At 40.8% G+C, this 22,143-nt stretch overlaps 1 protein-coding gene across 1 annotated transcript in view; it reads left to right on the top strand.

The window, feature by feature from the left end:
• Nucleotides 1-22,143, top strand: part of ITGA1 (integrin subunit alpha 1) — a 70,708-nt gene that overhangs the window by 44,617 nt on the left and 3,948 nt on the right. Inside the window, exons 15-29 of the mRNA XM_080972352.1 lie at nucleotides 658-788; nucleotides 2,019-2,182; nucleotides 3,046-3,182; nucleotides 4,554-4,664; nucleotides 5,385-5,470; nucleotides 5,998-6,133; nucleotides 7,422-7,502; nucleotides 13,989-14,065; nucleotides 14,875-14,964; nucleotides 16,016-16,118; nucleotides 16,996-17,109; nucleotides 17,755-17,859; nucleotides 19,246-19,350; nucleotides 20,933-21,025; nucleotides 21,950-22,066. Coding sequence (XP_080828478.1) covers nucleotides 658-788; nucleotides 2,019-2,182; nucleotides 3,046-3,182; nucleotides 4,554-4,664; nucleotides 5,385-5,470; nucleotides 5,998-6,133; nucleotides 7,422-7,502; nucleotides 13,989-14,065; nucleotides 14,875-14,964; nucleotides 16,016-16,118; nucleotides 16,996-17,109; nucleotides 17,755-17,859; nucleotides 19,246-19,350; nucleotides 20,933-21,025; nucleotides 21,950-22,066 — 1,650 coding nt within the window. The remainder of the gene's footprint in view (nucleotides 1-657; nucleotides 789-2,018; nucleotides 2,183-3,045; nucleotides 3,183-4,553; nucleotides 4,665-5,384; nucleotides 5,471-5,997; nucleotides 6,134-7,421; nucleotides 7,503-13,988; nucleotides 14,066-14,874; nucleotides 14,965-16,015; nucleotides 16,119-16,995; nucleotides 17,110-17,754; nucleotides 17,860-19,245; nucleotides 19,351-20,932; nucleotides 21,026-21,949; nucleotides 22,067-22,143) is intronic.

The raw sequence follows: 22,143 nt of genomic DNA on the forward strand, positions 1-22,143 counted from the left end.
CAGCATTAACCAGATTTTAGATACTTCCTGTAATGTGAATATTTGGGTATTTATAAGGCTCTAAAATTCAAGGGACACGGGTGGCACTGTGGGTTAAACCACAGAACCTAGGGCTTGCCGATCAGAAGGTCGGCGGTTCGAATCCTAGTGATGGGGTGAGCTCCCATTGCTCGGTCCCTGCTCCGGCCAACCTAGCAGTTCGAAAGCACATCAAAGTGCAAGTAGATAAATAGATACTGCTCTGGCAGGAAGGTAAACGGCGTTTCTGTGCGCTGCTCTGGTTCGCCAGAAGCGGCTTAGTCATGCTGGCCACATGACCCGGAAGCTGTGTGCCAGCTCCCTCGGCCAATAAAGCGAGATGAGCGCCGCAAGCCCAGAGTCGGCCACGGCTGGACCTAATGGTCAGGGGTCCCTTTACCTTTACCTTTACCTTTACCTTTACCTTTACCTTTAAAATTCAATTTAAATAGTATTTTTGGGACTTGGTGCCTGTCTGGTTTCATTCATTTTTAAATACAGGAAAGGATTTAATTCTCCAAGAGTGTTGAACAAAAAAGTAAAGAAATAACTATTATCCCTATCCAGAATGCCATCTTGAAGTGTCAAACCTTCTGTATTTCCCTGTTGACTGTAATAAAGTCATTATGCTTTCCACAGCGCATTGCATCAGGTGGCGATGGGGAAAAGATGAAATTTTTTGGCCAGTCGATACATGGTGAAATGGATTTGAATGGAGATGGACTGACAGATGTCACTATTGGAGGCCTTGGAGGGGCAGCCCTCTTCTGGTATTTATGATAAAGCTTTCACTTTAAAGAATCCTCAGGTTGTCAGTAATTGTTACCTGGGACTTTTAGTTAACTGGTTCCTTAAGTGTGTGGATCCTTGTCTTGCCAAAACAGCACAAACATCATTCATATTGGCTAGGACAGAGGCAAAATTATCTACACTATTTCTGGGTGGCAAAACTGCAGCGAGAGGCCAAATATTATGAAGGGAGAGGTGAAATTCTCCAGCAGTTTTGCTCCAGAGACACTCTTGTCTGAGAAATTTGGGCTCGTTTAATTCTGTATTAAAAAATTATTGTTAGTTCATATTGGTAGATGAAGGAAGGACTGGGGGACAACTGCAGAAATATAGGATAAGCCCATTGCATTACATTCAATGTTAATCCTACTCAGAGAAACATGACTAAGGGGGCAATTCTAGGGCAAAGATCCACTGGGATGAGTAGATTAGGAGGCAGCAGATTGGCTGAGCTGAGAATCAGCTGACTGAGCCAGCAATCTCAGCCAACATCTGCAGTTCTGGCTCAGCCAAAGATGCATCAGTGTAATTTGCTCATCCCAGCTCAGCCAGGGCTCAGCTACCTAAATTGAAGCTGGCTGATCCAAGACTTGTGAAAGTCCCCCAGAAGGGGCATTCTGGGGGTGTGGCAGGGCAGGACCAGAGAGGGAGGTACTTAGGTTGGATCCTAAGCCCATATTGCTTAGTCACATGACCTGGCGTAGAACACTATTCTAAAGCAGGCATAGGCAAACTCGGCCCTCCAGATGTTTTGGGACTACAATTCCCATCATCCCTAGCTAACAGGACCAGTGGTCAGGGATGATGGGATATGTAGTCCCCAAACATCTGGAGTGCCGAGTTTGCCTGTGCCTCTTCTAAAGCCTTGTTTTCCCTCTGCTGAATGGGGTTTGGATCTAGTATAACTTTATGCCAGCTAATTTACACTAACTTGCTTTATGATAGCTTCTTAGCCATAAGATTGCTCTCTACCTTAGGTCCATTAATTTCAATGGGTCAACTGTAACTTAGATGGATGCAACAGTTTTGAAAGTGGGTCCACATTAAAAATGACAAAATTGGGGAGTCCATATCTGTTATAATCTGGAGGAGGACTGAAATTCACCAATAGGAGGAGCTCTAAGAAGAAAGAGCATTTTTAAATAAAAAAGTTAGAAAATGCTTTTCTGAGGAAGCTCATGTTTGTATTTCATGGACGGCATCTGTCTTAGGTCTCGAGATGTTGCTGAAGTAAATGCTTCCATGGAATTCACACCCAGCAAAATTAATATCCAGAAGATAAACAATGACATGCAAAAGCAACGGGTGTTCATCAACGCCACAATTTGTTTTAAAGTCAAATTAAAATCAGAGGAGGCCACAATGAATGAAACAAGTAAGTAGATTGCACTGAATTTTGCTATATAGATTGTCTACCAACTATTTTTTTTAAAAACCTCTCACTTTAGAGCAGTTCCTCGAGAATTCGCTGGAGAACATGCAGGTAAATGATTGTAGGTCAAAGGCTTTACTGCATTTTCATTTGCTGCATGCAAAGATACAATAGAATTACTGTTTTATAAACTGTTCTTTCTGTTACAATATTGTATTTCATATTAGACTAAAGCAGCAATCAGGAGATTCCATCATCTAAAGCATGGTAAACATTAATAAAGAGAAGGTCAGTTCCCATGTCCTAAAGAAGCAGAAATAAGGGAAACGTTATGGATTTGTGTTTCCATTTCCATGCTTGATTGAACCTGGACTGTGGGGTTTAAGCTTCACACAGGAATTCACAATTTAAGTTATTTTTTTACAATGTTATGTAGAGCTCCCAGGCCTGGGTAGAGATTCTCTTAAGATGGGACACAGAGGAAGGCCTCTCCACTAGATTCTAGGGAGCAGGCAAGTCAGCATGGAAGATGACAGCCTTTTAGATGGTAGTGTTTGTTACTCATGCATCTTCTGTCACTCCTTCAGACTATCTGAAGTGGCTGAGAAAAGCAAGAAAGCAAAGGACAGCGAAAGAGACAATGGGCTGTACCCAATGTTGTCATTCCACTCTTGCAAGAGACTTCTCCAATGACACTTCGCCCTCGTCTCCTCTCGCCTGCAACTTTCACACACCTTAATTTCTTGTCCAGGGAGTTGGGGAACCATTTGGAGCAGATTTGGGGGGGGGGCTTTCAGTGAGGAAAACTGTTTTGGGGTCAAGCTCTACAAATGCAATTAATTGTACCTGTTCACCCCCCCCCTTAGGTATCCAGTATTGGATTACACTTGATGCCCAAAGAAAGTTGTCACGAAGCCTTTTCACAGAAACTCTTGAACGGAAGATGCAAAAAAATATCACAGTCAAAGGGTCAGAATGTGTTAACCATAACTTCTACATGTTGGCAAGTAAATCATATCAAGTGGCAACCCTCCCCTCATTGCCTTCTCTCTCCCCTTTTTTTGCATTAGTGGAAAGGATGCATACAATTAAAAAATAATAGTGGTTTTTATGTAAGGGATTAGTTAGAGAGAATTTATACTGTTTTTGTATGCGGACAATATTCTCTTTACTCTCTCGTTTCATTTCTCTTTATCAGTGCTTGCAAACACCCCAACAAGTTTTCCATGTATTTCTGTATATTAGACTGATGATTTTTTGACAATTCCTGATGTCTGCTTGGTTCCTTTTTAGTATGAAATGAAGCTGCGTATAATTCTAAGCACCCTATCTTATGCACACCTTTATAATATAAGCATTTTTGTACAAATGATTCGATTGGAGGACTTAACGGTGTTATTTTTATGGTGTTCAAGTTCCCCAACTCATTGAGGAGTCTGATTTGCATCCCTGTGTGGGACAGGCAGAGGGTGACATGCTCTTTTCATATGCAGCTTCCTTGTGGGATGGGATGGCTCACTTTGGGAGGGGAGAGCCAATCCGCTACAGTTCTTGGACTTCCCAAGGCAGGGAGTGGACCAGATTGAAGACTCCGTTTGGTCTGGTCCAGTTCCAGATTATAAAAGGGATTCCCCCCCCCCCAATTGTGATACATACTCAATTGTGGTACACAAGTAAATTGTATAAATAGATAAATGCAAACCGAACCAGATTTCTCTCCATCACTTTTATATCCCAGACTAGCTATATCTGAAGACAGTGGGACCCTCAAGAGTATCATTTTATTTGATGATAAGGGTTGTTACCAAAACAAAACAAAATCATTACACAGGCACTTTGTACATGCTTGAGCTTCTTAGGACCCCAGCCTTAAAAAAATTCTGTTGGTCTCTTACTGAGACCCAGCCATCTTCTTTGGGATGCAGAAAAAAAGAGCTGTGCTCCTGGGGATTATTTTCCATTGTTGTCATAGCTGGCACACCAGACTGCATCTTAAATTCTCTCCATTTTTAAAAAGTGTTTGTGGTCTGAGGCCTGCTACGATGAGCCTAGCTGAAAAACCCTGAAGGTTGCTTTTTATTCAGTGAAACCTGGGCTCTGACTCATAGTCTGCGATTTCAAGATAAGAAAAAGGGTCAGTTGGAGTCCATAAGGGAAAATCCTTTGGCTATGTTGTTTAGTATGGTCCTTAAGCTCCCTGTTTTGTCTTGAATTTGCTGTTTGGCATGTTTCCTTTTAGGTGAATAATGCAAAGTATAGACCACCCACCAATAGTCATTTTAAAAGCATGCCTCTTTTTTTTTTAGTATTCTGACGATTGGAAGAAGGGGAAAGGTTGCAATGACTGTTTTCTTTGCCTTCACTTTGTCTCTAGGACCAGCCTGACTTTCGTGATTCTGTAAAGGTTTTGTTGGACTTCAACTTCTCTGATCCAGAGAGTGGACCAATCCTGGACAGTGCAATGCCCAACTCAATATATGAATATGTGAGTCGCTACAATGTGGAAAGTGGTCTGGTTTCTTGATCTGATGTGTGAATTAGTGCATCAATATATTTCTGTATTTATTTAATTTATAAACTCACATAAAAAATACCAAGGAGGTAGAGAGCATAAGATACCATAAAACAATACAAAATGATGCAATAAGATACCACAAAACAATGCAAAATAATCACAAAACTGACTGGCTCAACTAAAAAAGAAAGGAAAAAGAACTGAAGAGCCTTGTCAACATTAAAACATTAAACATTTTAAAAAATATATACAAGAAATATCTAAGGGTTAACATTGAGCTAAGCTGGAGCAGTAATGTCCCAAATTATTAGTACAGTGGTACCTCGGGTTAAGAACTGAATTCGTTCTGGAGGTCTGTTCTTAACCTGAAACCATTCTTAACCTGAGGTACCACTTTAGCTAATGGGGCCTCCTGCTGCTGCCACGCCGCCGCCATGCGATTTCTGTTCTCATCCTGAAGCAAAGTTCTTAACCCGAGGTACTATTTCTGGTTTAGTGGAGTCTGTGACCTAAAGCGTCTGTAACCTGAGGTACCACTGTATGCTCTTCGGCAAGAACTTCTGAGGCATAGAGGAACTTGTTGCAAAGTCCATAAACTGCTTTGTAAACCACTTTGAGGTTTTATTACAGTCAAGCAACATATAAAGGTTGTGGAATAAATGAATGAATGAATGACTAAACTTCTTGCAGATCCCTTTCACAAAGGATTGTGGAACCAAAGAGAAATGTATTACCGATCTTCAGCTGACTGCCAATGCAGCCATAGAAGGAAGCAGGTAACATGGACAACGCTACCTTTTTATATACACACGTAAAATTATGCTTGTATAGATATCTTATACAACATTCAGCATGGTTGGGTCAATGAAACTATTGTTACAGAAATCATAAGCCAGAACTGTTTTAAAATTGTTTATTACTTAAGAATGTTTTGATTTCGACTGATTAAATTGATGGATTATGCTGAAATGGCAAAATTAACAGGTGTGCTAGGAAACCAAGAAGGGGGCAAATTATTAAGGAGTGGGGAATATTTGTAGAATATTTAAAAAAAATCATGGTATAAAACTAAGTGCATTGGTAGGGTTGACTTAATTGTCAGATAATTCAGAAATGGAATAAAGTGGAAAATGCAGTGTTAAAAATTTAGGTAAGAGATGGAACCACAAAAGGGGGCGAGGGAAGTCTGATATGTATTTGTATTGGAAGTATGTGACTGTAAGATGAGTATTTGTAAACTCTTGAAAACTGAAAATAAAATTCATAAAAAATAAAAAAATAAAATGTTTTGTTTATTTTTCAGTTCATCACCATTCATTATCAGGGCGAGCAATCTGAAGTTCTGGGTCCGGATGCTTGTTAAGAATAAAAAAGACAGTGCTTATAATACCAGAGTCATTGTTCAGTATTCTCCAAATATTATTTTTGCTGGGATTGAGGTACATGCTTTAATTTTAATTTTAATAATAATAATAATAATAATAATAATAATAATAATAATAATCATCCTCTTGTCTTGTTGTGATGGAGAACTAGTAGAGCCAGCTTGTCTGTTTGATGGAATTTATATGTATAATAATTCAGGTTAGAGAGCCAGGGATTCCTATGCAATTGTTGATTTTTCCTATAGGTAGATATTGGTACTTTGCTCTGCAAACAGTACTAAAGAAAAATATGTGTGATGTAAGAAAGACACATATAACTGTATATTATTGTGTTAGAGCCAACATGAAGAAGTTCAGGGGCAGGGAACTCATGCCCCTCCAGATGTTGGCCTCCAACACCCATCAGTCCCCAGCCAGCATAGTCAGTGTTCAGGGATTATGGGAGTCACCAGAAGTTGTTGGACTACAACTCCCATAATCCCTGAACACTGACTATGCTGGCTGGGGACTGATGGGTGTTGGAGGCCAACATCTGGAGGGGCATGAGTTCCCTGCCCCTGAACTTCATCATGTTGGCTCTAACACAATAATATACAGTTATATGTGTCAGTGTTCAGGGATTATGGGAGTTGTAGTCCAACAACTTCTGAAGGGACCTAAGTTTCCCAGCTCTGTTGTAGTGGCTTGAGTGTTGGACTTGGACATCGGGCTGGGTTCAAATACCTGTTCATGTATGAAGTTGACTTAAGTCAGTGTCTCTCAGCCCAGTTCACGCAGTGTTGGTGAAGATACCTCTTCACCATGAGCTCCTGAGAAGAAGAAAAAGGTGGCATGCAAATATGGCTGTTACAGTCTTCTTTGGGGATATATTACTGAATTTATGGGATGCGGGTAGCGCTGTGGTCTAAACTACTGAGCCTAGGGCTTGCTGATCGGAAGGTCAGCGGTTCGAATCCCCACGACGGGGTGAGCTCCCGTTGTTCAGTCCCTGCTCCTGCCAACCTAGCAGTTCGAAAGCACATCAAAGTGCAAGTAAATAAATAGGTACCACTCTGGCGGGAAGGTAAATGCTGTTTCCATGCGCTGCTCTAGTTTCGCCAGAAGTGGCTTAGTCATGCTGGCCACATGACCTGGAAAAACTGTCTGCAGACAAATGCCGGCTCCCTCGGCCAGTAAAGCAAGATGAGCCCATGACTGGACTTAACTGTCAGAGATCCTTTACCTTTTTTTATTTTTTAACTGAGTTTATATCTTCAGATTTTGCAGGTTTTCACTCCAAAAATAAATCAGAAATAACTCACATTACATCAAGATGAAATAATTTCTGTCATTTTATGTGCAGAAAATATCAAAAGATAGCTGTGAATCTGGGCCTAATATCACTTGCAAAGTGGGCTACCCTTTCCTAACACCTGGAGAGGAGGTAAGTTGTTGTGAATGGGCTGTTTTGGTTAATTATATTTTTCTAACGTCAGGCTCTTTTTGAGCCAAAGCTTGCTAATGTGTTATTAATGAAAAATATGTATGTCCCTGTCTTCATGCCCCACCATTGGCAGCTAATGACATTTAAAACACCATAATGTGAAAACATATACCATAGATCAAACATTCAATAACAGTACAGAGGCTGAATTCTGACCCACCTAAAGACTTGAGTAAATAGAGATGCTTTCTATATTACTTTTTATTCGTACAAGTAATAAATACAGGAAAATGTCACTTTTCAGAGATGAAAAGCTCTGTAGATCTGTGGTAGAGCATATGTGTTACAAGCAAAAGGACCTTCACTGTCACGCCGTGGGCAGAATCCTGCTCTCTAGTGCATGTTTAAGAGTATCTATGGTGATTCTTGTGCCACTTTCCCTGTCCTATTCATCACCTGTTTTCATACCATCAGAACACTGGATTGGAATTCCCACTCTACTTTTAATTGTATACTGGGAGCTTGATTGAATTTGTGTTCCTTTAGTATTGCTGCTTGCTAACCACCACAATTTTTCTCTCCCGGTTACTTTGAGTGGCACCCATGAACCGTGAAGCATACATTTGGGACACAGGAAGTGTTTTTACAACAGGGCTGAAGAAATAGCGTGTGATGTTTGCCTTGGACATTGCTTTGAAGCTCTGACTGTGCCAGAATTTGAATCCTAGGAGCATGGTGTACATGGGAATATATAAACAGTAGCTTCTAGAGTGGTCCTAGTATCTGACGGCACCATCCTGCAGCCAGCATATTTATTTATTGTTTAATCCCTAAGTCAGAAAGGGTCCTGTTGCAGAAGTCAGAGGACCTTGTAGTCTTTGCCTTGGGATCTTCTTAGTCTCAGCAGCTGCCCTTGCAACTTTTGTACAACGGAAGAGTCTCGTTTCTGCAGATGGACAAAGTTTATGCAAAATATCCCTTCATTCAGCGCTTCTGCTGAAGAACAGAGATCTTATTTCAGTGTATGTAGGAGGAAAAATGCACTTTAGCCTACATGCGCACACAACAAACTTTCCTTGCATAAGCTACTTCCCGGGAGAGAATGTTAGCAAGGCTTAGGTCACATCATTTATCCTGTGCAGAGGACATAAACCAAGCCCATTCGTCCAACCAGTGGAAATCATATCCAGTGATTTCTCTTCATTAGGCCTAGCTGACATACTTCGAAGCTTATCTTCACTGCAGTAATGGCTAGAAAACAGCCAGTATGGATTTGAAAATGAATCCCTAAGGCAGGAATGGGAAGTCACAGGCCTGTGAACCATATCCAGTGCTTGAGACTCTTCCCACGGCAGACACTCGCCAAAGCCACACTCTTCACAAATTGCCAGCATGGGGGCCCAAGCAGTTTCAGGATCCTAGCATGGGGTGGGTAGAGGCTCCAAGCCTACAGTGTGGGTCGGGGAGCTACATTCATTTCAATTCAGATGACTCAGATATCAGGTCTGATAAACGCTGACACCTTGTGTTTCTGTATTCCGCCTGAGGGTCTAACAGATGACCAATCAGAATCCTTCAGCATGTCATCTTTTTTTTGCTCTGGGGGCACAAAAAAACCTGAATTCAAAGATTATAGCACACTGTATTGGCCATATGCAATAACAGGGGTACGTTCTTAAGGTGTGAAAATACAGCCTGAAAAGGAGATTTGTGTAGGAGGTGAAGCTACCTATTACTGTTGCTAATAGGATTTCTCACCTGCCCTCAGGTCCCAGGGCAAGTTACAACAATATTAAAATGCAGTATTTAAATCAGTAGGGTAGTTCGCAAAATATATTGATCTGAACACCCCAGAGGGTCTGCAGGGAAGGAGTCCGTCTTTCGGGTATTTGGGGCCTCAGTCATGTAGGGCTTTAAAAAGCAATGTGAACACAGGTGAACAATGCAGCTAGATCATGGAAGTTCTGGAACCCCAGCCAGCAATCTGGCTGCTGTGTTTTGGACCAGAGAAAAATTCTAAGTTGTCTTCAAGGGCCATCCCACATAGGGCGTAATGCAGTCTAGAAGATACCAGAGCATGGAATAATACTGTGGCCAAGTCACCTCTGTCCAAAACAGGGCATAGCTAGAACCACACACTCCTGAGCCTCCAGTGACAATGGTGGAGCCAGGATCAAAATCACAATCTAGGAAAGCCCCTGACCAGTCCACCAAAGCCTCTGCTAGAAGTTTAAAAGCACTAGGAATTAAAGTGCTCAATGTGTTAAAACGTTAGCTTTATCTGATTTTCTTCACCCTGGTTATCTGGAAAGGCTCTGAGGCTGAGGCTGACAGCAGCTCTACTCTGGTGACCTCAAATATTCAGCTTTTATATTAGCCATGGAACTCATTGCTCTGTTTTCAAAAGTGAAATTCTACACTTCGCCAAGGCTTTTAATAACCTTACAAAAACAACTCGTGTGGAATTTCAATTTATTCCCAGTTCCTCATTCTGTGACCTGGCTCTGTTCTCTTGACACTAAATTGGCTGACGGCAAACTTTCCCACAACTTCTTCTCCAGGGACTTAAAGGCAACACGATTAAACAATTGCAGTGTCTCTGTGCATTGTTTGCGAAATACTTTTTAACGGCCCTGATTATGCTGTGGTAATTCAGAGTCAATGCGAGGGAGATAAGAGGTTGTATCCATGCTGCAAGAATGGAAAATAGGCTGCCAATTGCCACTGGCCTCTGTATAGATCCAAAAGTCTCTCCAGGCGGTTGCAGGAGAACTACCAAATGTTGTGGACCATTAGCTTATGGAGTAGTAGTGCGAGAGGGGAATTGTCGAAATTGGGCACCTGTGTGGTATCAGGCAGTTCCTCTGCTTACTGTAGCCTTGCAAGACACAGCCTATGATGTTTGGAGAGTTCCCCCCACCAGCCCTCTGGATATGCTTTCCCACTGATAAAGGGGACTCCGGGGGGGGGGGGGAGAAGGGAAAGAGCCATTGTGAGCTGCCTTCCAGGACAGATAAAAGAAATCACGACTTCATGGGTTGCATGGGTATGCAATCCACACTCACAGGAGCCGGGGTGACCACCAACTTGGATGGCTTTAAAAGAGAAGTCAACAAATTCATAGAGGATAAAGGCTATCATTGGCTGCTACCCATGATGGCTATGCTCTGTCTCCACCGTTGAAAGCAATGTGCTTCTGAATACTAGTAAACTGGAAACTGCAGGAGAGGGCTCTGGTGCTCAGGTCCTGCTTGTGGATTTGCCATGGCATCTGAGCGGCCACTGGAAGGACAGGATGCTAGGCCGTTGACCTGGTCCAGCAGGCTCTTTTTATGTTCTTAGGTTCACTCCTGCAATCTTCGGTACAACTCGCTATGCAGTGGTACCTCTGGATGCGAACGGGATCTGTTCCTGAGCCCTGTTCACATCCTGAAGCGAACACAACCGGCATCTGCGCGTGTAGTGATTCGCCACTTCTGCGCATGCACATGACGTCATTTTGAGTGTCTGCACATGTGCGAGCGGCGAAACCTGGAAGTAACACATTCCGTTACTGCCGGGTCGCCGCGGAGCACAACCTGAAAGCACTCAGCCAGTGTGGTGTAGTGGTTGAGAGCGGTAGTCTTGTAATCTGGGGTAACCGGGTTCGCGTCTCCGCTCCTCCACATGCAGCTGCTGGGTGACCTTGGGCCAGTCACACTTCCTTGAAGTCTCTCAGCCCCACTCACCTCACAGAGTGTTTGTTGTGGGGGAGGAAGGGAAAGGAGAATGTTAGCCGCCTTGAGACTCCTTAAAGGGAGTGAAAGGCGGGATATCAAATCCAAACTCTTCTTCTTCTTCTTCTTCTTCTTCAACCTGAAGCATATTTAACCCGAGGTATGACTGTATAAAATTGGAACCAATGTTTCGAGTTAAGATATTGTACTGACTGAAAATGCAGCACAACATTATGCTAGAGTAATTTTCCTTCCCCTCCCTCCTTCCCTCCCTCTCTCTCTCTGTAGGTGGGAAGGTGGTAGAGGAAGGTTACCATATTTTTTTCAATGATTCCGCAGACACTTTTCAACTTCAATGGATTTTGTATGGGGACTGATTTGTAAATCTGGGGACTGTCCCTGGGAAACGGGGACATCTGGTAACCTTATGGTAGAGGAGAGAGAGAGAGAGAGAGAGAGACCACTCTAATTAGGAACAAATGAAATGGATATTTCCCCCATTGAGGTCTTATGGGATACAACACTGCCCCTTCCATGTTTAGATTTTAAAATACTACTGGAAAGGTCTAGACATGCATCTGTAGATGAGAGCCACATTTTCTTTGGAGTTTGTGTCCCTCCTTTCAGACCAGCACCCAATTCTAAATGATCAGAATTTGTGGCTGTATCTCCTGTCTCCAGTCTTGTCATTTACAGTCATACCTTGAGTTATGTTTGCTTTATGTTGAGTTTTTTCAGGTTACAAACACGGCAAACCTGAAAGTGTTTACTTCCAGGTTCACCACTTCACGCATGCACAGGAGCGCTCTATCGTGTCATGTGCATGCGCAGAAGTGGTGCTCTACTTACGGACTTTTCAGGGTGAGAACAGCACCCCGGAACAGATCTCATCCATAAGTAGAGGTACCACTGTAGTTCCACTAATTTACCGTTCTGTGTGGCTGCACATAGGACACCTGATTTATTAATATTTTTTATTTCTACTGGGGGATTTCCAGCTGCAGATAAGGATTCTGAGAACCAGAGATTGACCTTGGACCATTTAAAAATGTTGACAGGAGAGGCCATTGTGACTGTTTTATGTAAGATAAGCTGTTCGCTGGGACAGCTTCACAAGAAGATGGATGACATGACTTTTAAAGTTGATAATTTGGAACAGAAAGTGACTAATTTGAGTCAAAAAGCGAACACCAGCACAGAAATAATTCAGGACTTGGTACAGGAATCCATTTTGGCAGGACAAATGGTGAAGGAGAAGGAGGAGAAGGAGAAAGCTGCTGTTGTTGAACATAAAGTAATACAAGCGGGATCCGTGGCTTTACAGAAGCAAATTGAGGACTATAAGTTGAGGCCTTTTATGATTGAATCTAGGAAAAGTCAGACTTTGAGGAATGGATCCCGGCTTGGATTAAAGAAGGAAAGTTGGAAAGATCCCTCTATGCAGGGATTAACTGACTTTTGGGACATGAACTCGGGCCTGGAGGAGATTGAAGTTTTGGGGGCCTTTGGATTTGGAGGAATCTTGAAATATGTCCTGAAATACTTTATGGACTGTAGCTTCAACTATGGAAATTTGGCTGATCTGTTCAGAAGGAAGAAAAGGGTTGACAGGTTGGAGTTTGCCCGAGATTTGCTCTTTAGCATTAAAGAAAATGAAGAAGACTGCAGAAGGGACTTGGAAAAGAGTTAAGAGCCTCGGACATAAGATCACCAGGTTGATGGACTTTATGGAGTTGACGGACAGGACTGGCAGAATCCGAAACCAGGGAGAGGAGATGGTGGAAGAAGATTGGAAAATTTAAAGTTTATATATAGACATATGGTAAAACTAATGAGTGATAGAAAAATGGTGGAATGATTTTTTATGGGCTTAGCAGAAATGTTATAAGGAGTTAAGCATATATAAGTATTTTAGTTTTAATGGAAAATAAGGTTAAAAAATACGTTATTTACAATATGATAGAAAATGGAGAAAGATGGAAAGGATTTGCTGAAACAATTAATAGAAGTGGAATACAAAAAGGGAGGTGAGAGGAGGTCGAGGAAACAAGCGAATGAAAGATAGAGTACAGAAAAGGGATGATGTATGTTTTTAAATTGTTTTTGTTTTGTTTTATTTAGGGTTAAGGTTAGGGAGTGGGGTTTGTTTAGTTTAGTTTAATGTGTTTAGTTTTGAGTTTAGGTTGTGTTTTGTATTGTCTATATACAGTACTGTATTGTTTTTTTGTTTGTTTTTTCTCCTTTTTGCTTTCCTCCTTTGTCTTTTTTTCTGTTTTTCTCTTCCCTTTTTGTAATCTATAAAAGTAATAAATATTATTTTTTTTAAAAAAAATATTTTTTATTTCTTAAATTTCTATACCGCTTTATATTTTTAATAAAAATCTCAAAGCAGTTTACAGCATATTAAAACAATAAAACAATAGCCGGGCAATGTTGCTCTGGCCTCATGAGGAGCCTCTTTAGAAGGGCTGATGAGTCTGGATCATCACCCTAGGCCAGGTGGGGCCATTTTTAGGTGCTATTTTCATCCTGTCTTCTGTCATGGAACGCAAGGCATTGTGCATGGAGTTACAAGGCAGTCATCCATCCACATAATCACCGAACCCAGATCTGCTTAGCTTTAGCAAGGTGGTAGTCTCATGTGCTTTCAGCCCATACTCTGGGGAGTGGCTATAAACTGCATTCTATTTCTATTAACATTATTTTACAATTTAGACATTTTGTTTCAAATAATTGTGAACACCATTAATTCAATGCCCTTTTCCTTTAGATCTTCTTCGATATAGCATTCCAATTCAATGTATCTTCGCTTCTGGAAAATACTGTGATTCAGTTTTCTGTCACCAGGTTAGTTCTGACCGTTATTTGTAATGTATTGTTAATCTCCCCACCAATGCCCCATTTTGCTTCCTAGGCTACTAAGTGAGATACCATTTCCATATGAACGTTTATGAAAGCACCATTTATAAACTGACAGTAGCTGTTTATTACATGGATGGTAACAAATCAAGTAGGTTAAAGAAATAGACTCCGGCTAAATATTAGGAAGAACTTTCTGACAGAAAGAGCTGTTCAGTGATTGAATGGACTACCTCAGAAGGTGATGGACTCCTCTTCAGAGGTTGGGTGGCCTTCTGAAAGGACTCTTTAGTTGTGATTCCTGCATTGCAGTGAATTGGACCAAATGATCCCTGATATTCCTTCCAACTCTACAATTCTATGTGTCTGTATTCTTGAGGTACAAGTGCATCTGGTTTCATAGCTGCCCCTTGGCAAAGTGTTCAGAAAACTGATTTATACTTTAATATAATTTAATGTCTCAGTCAAGTTGAGCCCTGTGGTTCAAACAACTGCTCAGCTGTAATCATTTTATTTCCTGATGTAATATTGGTTGTTGCCAGAAATTCCAGAGAAGAAAATTATTGGGTAGTAGGACAATTCTATGTCTTCAGCAGTTTCTTACCTGAATGTGGAGCTTAGTCCAATATAACTTATTTTTGGACACATATCTCATTTTATGCTGAAAACTGTTGTAGCTTAAAGCAATGGACAAATAGATGTGTTAATCCACAACAGCAAGCATTTCAGTCTAGCAAAACCTGACCCACCTGTAGTGCATGAATTTCATATTTGATCTTAACAATTTTTTGTTTCAGTGACAGTGAAGAACACGAAGAGACTCTTGCGGATAACAGAGGAAGCATTGCAATACCAGTCAAATATGAAAGTGGATTAATATTTAAAAGGTACCTCTGTATATTTTGCCAGAGCAAAATTGTCCTACAGCACAATTCTATACATATTTACTCAGAAGTATCATCAAATGGGGCTTGCTCCCATGTGGGTATAGGATTGCAGTCTGGTTGTATAATTTTTATGCAATTTTACTTAGATATAACTCCCACAAGACTTACTAGAAATGTAAGAAGCATTGTTTTCTGTCCCTCCCTGTATTGGTCACATGCAGCACTGTTTCCATTCTGCTGCAATTCATCTGACAAAAACTACATTATTCTACTTGGTGTCTGTTTCGGTGTATGTAAGTTACATCATTTATGTGATTAATTACATACGTTGCTGCGTCATTACATGATTCCACCACATAAGCTTCAGTGCAAAGGAAACACAATGCAAATACTGTACACATCAAACTGAAAGCAAATTTCTGCTCCCATTTCTGTTTTCAGCCGAATTCTCAGACAACCTTACTTCCTAATAACCATGTTTAGGATTTCAGCCTTAGAGATAGCTTCACCTGAAGCAAGGCACATATTCTATCCCACATAAGATGTAAGAAAAGCCCTGCTGGATCAAACCAAAGGCCTGTCTAGTCTAGTCCAGAAATCTGTTCCCACGGTAGCCAACCAGATGCTATGGGAAGCCCTCTCCATATTTTCATTATTTATTACCTGTCTTTCACCCTAGCGTCCCAGGGCAGGTTACAACATTAAAACAAAATATTAAAAACAGTTTAGAACAATTTACAGTTGCAGAAATAAGGTGAGGCCTAAAAATATACATCTCAAGTGTCAAAGCCAGGATTAAGAGGTGCATCTATTCTCCATGTTCACTAGAAGCTGTATTTGACATCTATGGCTGATAGTGAAAGAGCATGATTTTTGTTTAATTACTTCATGGTTTTCTCAGCATCAGCACCAGCCCCTATCTAAAAACATGGGTATATTGAACAGTGATCTACCTTTTGATTATTTTATGTTACTGTATTGATGTATGTGGGATATTTTGAAAACTCTAAATAGTAAGATACATTTTTGTTTTGTTATGTTTCTTTTTCAGAGAACCCAGTTCATTTCACATCATTATTGCTGCAAATGATACTTTCCCTAAATATATTAATTCCACTGAGAACATCGGAGATGAAATTAACATAAACTACATGGTAAGAAAAAGCCTGCAAACATTTACTGGCTGCTGTTCTTTTCTCTCTCTCTCTCTCTCTCTGTGTGTGTGTGTGTGTGTGTGTGTGTGTGTGTAAAAGTGAAATTTTACCTATGTAAATCTACCCTAGCCTCTGACGGTTGAAAAACAGGTTGTGGTGATCAACTTTATAATTGTAAAAATGTGGGTTTTGTTTCATACACTGTTTTTATTTGGTTTTCAACTGTATCACTTGTGTTTTGTAACCCACTCTTAGGCACCTTAGACTGAAGGGCCATTTTCGATTTCAGTCAGAGTGTTGGCATGGGGGAAAAGAGATTCAGTGGGAGACTGATAGAGTGACAGCAAAGTCAAAATCCCCACTCGTGAATATATTCAAAATTTAATTGCAAACAGAGCCAAAAGTAAGATAATTAATCCCCACTTACATTTTAAATGGATACATCCATACATTCCTGGTTACATATTTGTACCTCTGTGTATTAATCCAGGAATAGTATAGTCAGCCAGAAAAAAGAGCTGAGATACTTCTTGGCACATCTTTCTTAGCCATTTATTTATCAAAAAGTATGACAGCTGTTCTTCTTTATAATTTACCCTTTTATGCCATTTAATTTACCATTTATGAAATTATATAATTTATACAGAGTATACTATGATCTGATGTTGTAAGGCTTTGGGATTGCAAGAACTAATAATATCCTGTGGGCAGGTGTCAAACCATAGCTAGTATTCTGTATTCTGCACATTCAATAGGCATTGCCCCCCAGCTTATAGTTCAAAGAGGTCTGGAGTAGGATGGTGCTGGATATTGATGAGGTCCTTAGCACTGAATGAATGGACTAATCAAAGTGAAACTTCCATTCTTTTGTCCATAGATTGAAAAAGGTGACCATTTTCCAATGCCGCCGCTTACACTGCAGATCTTATATCCTAACCTGACTTCAGTCGAAAACTATATCCTCTACCTGACCGCAATATCTTTCTCAGAGGTAAGTTAGTTACATGCAAACAGCATTGCCCAGTAACTGGAAGTTAAGCTTCTTATCTGAATTGTATGGATTTAATATTGTGAATGACAAGAAGTTCCATGTCTCTTTCCTTTCACTTTTCTAAATGGAAAATGGAAAACGGTCATCTTTAATATTTATTGCAAAACGCTTAGAAGTTTTTGCTACAGTCAAGTGGCATATAAATTTTGGTAAATGAAATTAAAACTTCTAGAAAGTTTAAGGGATAAGAATAGAACAGTCTGCTCTGTTCAGGTTAGAAACCAGAAAATCCATGATGTCGTATCCAGCTTTGGACCAAATACTTTATTGTGGTCTGGGCAATGTAGAACTATTTGTGCTCTGCTTTAGTTATAAAAAAATGCGGAATAGTGATTAAAAATAATCTGCCCTGTTCACTGTACCCTTTTCTGTTTATTATGGTATATTTTTCTTAGCACTGGGTTATTCTGTTATTTCTGTTTAAAATTATTTTGCTTTTTAAATTACTATTTCCTGATCCTTTATACAGCTTATAACAACTGCAGAGACATAAGCCAACTTATTTGTGAAATTAACTTAAACATGATTAAAACTGTCTTGGACTGCCAATAATATTTGTTTCCTGGTTGCTTTCTCCGCTAACAGAATGTAAACTGCAATTCCAGCCACTCCACAAATCCTTTGAGAATTGGTGGTGACCCTCCCTTCGAGACATCAGGAATAAGACACCCTCTAAAGGATCCAAAAATAGTACGTTTTTCTGAATGTCTGTCTGCTTGGGGAGGCTGAATATTATCACAGACATGACTAGTTTCAGTTTGGGTTATGTTAGGAAACATTTCCCTGTCATTGTTACCTTTAATCATAATTATATTTTTCTTAGTCTTTGCTGGGAATATTATGCACAGGAACAAGAAATGCATAATAAGGAGAAGCAGGTTAGTGGGAGGGGCAGGAGGGGGGCAGGTGAGATGATAGGGAGGTATGTACAGTGCAAATGTACATAGAGCCAATCCAGCTCTCCTGCTGGTGCATTTGCACCATGCTGACCTCACCGTTGCCTTGCTGCTTCCAATAACTCATACCTACAGGACCACTTCTCCCGGTATGCCCCACGGAGGACCTTAACGTCCATAAATAGCAACACCCTAGTGGTCCTGGGCCCTAAGGAAGTCAGATTAGCCTCAACCAGGGACAGGGCCTTTTCAACACTGGCTTCGGCCTGGTGGAACGCTCTGTCTCATGAGACCTACGGGATCTGATTTCTTTCCGCAGGACCTGTAAGACAGAGTTGTTCCACCTAGCCTTTGACATGGAATCAGCCTGATCCCCTCCCCCTCTTTCCTTTTCCTTCTGTGATGAAACCCCTATTTGGGGACTTCCCTGGCTTTTCTCTGGCCCACGTAGGACCAGTCTGGATAGTTGGCCTTGGTGAAGATTTGACGTTTTCTCCCCCAAAACAGTTTTTGATCTGGGCTTCCACTGAAATGGGGCTGCATTTTAAGTTGTATATTAATCCTGTTTTTAAGTTGTATTTTAATCAATTGTTTTTATACTTGATGTTAGCCACCCTGAGCCCAGTCTTGGCCGGAGAGGGCGAGGTATAAATAAATAAATAGGCAAAAGCAACTCACCTGCCTGAAAACAAGCACTGTGGCTCTGCTCCACCCAGTAAGCCACTTCTGATAACCAGCACATGCAATTACAATAGCCCCACTGACAGACGTTTTCACCTCATTTAGATATGGTGAGCATATACTCTTAGGAGTATAATTTTGAGTTTTGAGGGCCTTTATAGCTTTTTGGCTCTGAGTTTCCTCCATCTTTCCATTGCAGTGAACAGAAATACGCACTGATTATTTTTTCCATTATTTTATGAGTCAGAAATATGCGTACTGGTTTAAGTTGCTCTCTGTCTCAGAGTCTGTGGGACCCTTTTTCACCACATACTCTATATGACTGCCACTCTATGCATTTCAATAGAAATAATATATAATAATAGATGTTGAGTGACATTTATTTCAGTGGGGTGACAGTCAGAAAATGGCTGTCAGGATATCTGAAGTAAGGCTATTTGAGGCAGTCATGTTTGGCAGAGGTTTAATTAATAATGTCTGTCTATGATCCTTCAAACAGAACTGTGATTTTTATCGCTGTGAATCTATTAACTGTACGGTGGCTCCGTCGAATATAACTCATGTGAACATTTCATTCCGAATCTGGAAACGTACCTTTAAAAAGGTAAGTGAACCGCCAACTTTGTTACAGTTGTGAGTCCAAAACGGTGTTATGCCACTGTCACAGTGGCATATATGTAGGTATAATTGCACAATATATCTATTAGGGTTGCGCACTGGATTTGGCCAAGGCCTGAGTCCACAGCCGAAACAGCTCTTACCTAATTTGGGTGTCAGCTGCAGTGCCGGATTTATGTATAAGCTAAACAAGCTATAGCTTAGGACCCCACTTTCTTGGAGGCCCCCCCAAAATTGTGGTTTTTATGTTGATCTTTTCTGTGAACTGCCCTGAGGCCTCTGGGTATAGGGCAGTTTATAAAATCAATAAATAATAATAATAGATACTGTTTTGTTGTTGTTTAGTCATTTAGTCGTGTCTGACTCTTCGTGACTCCATGGAACAGAGCACGCCAGGCACTCCTGTCTTCCACTGCCTCCTGCAGTTTAGTCAAACTCATGCTGGTAGCTTTGAGAACACTGTCCAACCATCTCGTCCTCTGTCGTCCCCTTCTCCTTGTGCCCTCCATCTTTCCCAACATCAGGGTCTTTTCCAGGGAGTCTTCTCTTCTCATGAGGTGGCCAAAGTATTGGAGCCTCAGCTTCAGGATGTGTCCTTCCAGTGAGCACTCAGGGCTGATTTCCTTAAGAATGGAGAGGTTTGATCTTCTTGCAGTCCATGGGACTCTCAAGAGTCTCCTCCAGCACCATAATTCAAAGGCATCAATTCTTCGGCGATCAGCCTTCTTTATGGTCCAGCTCTAACTTCCATACATCACTACTGGGAAAACCATAGCTTTGACTATACGGACCTTTGTTAGCAAGGTGTTGTCCCTACTTTTTAAGATGCTGTCTAGGTTTGTCATTGCTTTTCTCCCAAGAAGCAGACGTCTTTTAATTTCGTGGCTGCTGTCACCATCTGCAGTGATCATGGAGCCCAAGAAAGTAAAATCTCTCACTGCCACACCCCATTATACATCACTCATGCTGCAGTTAGCTTTATGGGAGAAAGGCATCATTGGAGCATACCGGGATGTTCATTGGGATCACAGCTGTGTGAGAAAGGGTTAACCATCAGTACAGTCCCAGTGAAAATTTCCCACCCTCTATCCTGGTGCCTATGATTGAATAAAATAAATACACTGGTGTAGTTCTGGTGGCAGTGGAGGGGAACAGCTGGGGCAAGTGTTACAAAAAGGCACATAACTGAAGGAACCACTAACTTGCTCCTTTATTTCCCACATTTTACCAGTAAGGAAGAGGAGCTGTTCAACAAGACAAGAAGCAAAGTGCCAAGGCAATCTCAGCGAGACAGATGACAGTGGCAATGAATGTCATAAATCAAGGGTGGCCTACTTTTATCAGACAGAGGGTCAACACATGGCAAAGTTCTGTGCCAGAGTGCCAGAGACCAGACAGTGGGTGGGATAAGAACTGTAGTTCTCAGACCACCTCTCAAGCAGGTTTTCCACCTGCTGTTCTACACAGTTTTAAACAATTTCCTCTTAGAAGCAGAAATCATACTCTGTTCTGATTCATCTCTGGAAACCGATGCTTCCTCAAACTGCTTTTCTTCTGCTTTATTCTAGGCAAATCTTCATAGTGCAGAGGTCAACGTAAGAGCATTACTTAGGAGTGGAAACTCATTACTAATATTGAAAAAAGAAAATGAAAGAATAGAGGTAAGTCCCATCAGACTCTTGCAAACATTGGAAGCTCAATCCACAAACCAGTTAAGGAAGGGGAAAAGGCTGCCATCCTAATCTTATGAATTATGCCATAAGGCTCACTGAATTTACTTCTAAGTAAACATGCAGACTGGCTGCTCATTTCTTCAGAAATATTTGTCCAGATTCACAACTACAATCAAATGGAAAGGTAGTAAAAACATTCTGTTCATTGATTTTCACATGATGTGGAAAATTAGCCACCTAATTTCTTCTCTGCCACTGCACTCTTAATTAAATTAGTGCATAATGAGGGTGCTTATTTTTAACATTCGCAGCTTTGCAGCACAATTCTCTGCATATTTATCCAAAAGTAAGTCCAATGGGGTTTTCTCCCAAATAAACACTTACTTCTGAGTAAACATGCCTGTGGTTGCATCACACAACAGCTGCTCAGATCTCTTGGGATGCAGTTCTTTACAAAGTTTATCGGAAGGAAGTCTCATTAAATGTATTTGGATTCACTTCTGAGTTAGCGTGTATAGGATTGTGCTCCTAGTATGCCTTGGTTGCGAATTCAGCCTGAAGTGATTGGTAATTGCATTTCATTGACTTCAGTAGTACTTGTGTACACAAAACCTTGAGATCAATTGCAGCTGTTTTTATTTCAAAACACTTTTTGGGACAGCACTAATTTGCACAGGTAACTAGTAGAAGCAAAACTCTCACACAGCTTTCCCCTGGATATTATCCCACGTAATAGGCCTCTTTTTCCCCTTCACTTGCTTTTGTGTATTTGCATGAAAACTTCAAAATTAAATACAACTAAAAGTTTGTGTGTGTTAAGACACAATTAAATACAGATTAGATTAGACCTAGACCCTTGTTCTGTCATTACTGAAATACTGATTTATTTGTGTGTATATTTTCAATTTTCAGACCATTATTAAAATTTCCAAAGAGCTTCTTCCTGGTCATGTGCCACTATGGGTTATTCTGCTGAGTGTTTTTGCTGGACTTTTGATTCTTACACTGCTTATATTTGCATTATGGAAGGTATGGTATATGCAGTGTTTGTTCCATATTTGAGTTTAGTGTTTCAGAATTATTCTCCCCTCAGTGAAATTCAGAAC

This window comes from Podarcis pityusensis (assembly GCF_964106645.2).
Source record: "Podarcis pityusensis genome assembly, chromosome: 11".
In the NCBI taxonomy this organism is placed as follows: Eukaryota; Metazoa; Chordata; class Lepidosauria; order Squamata; family Lacertidae; genus Podarcis; species Podarcis pityusensis.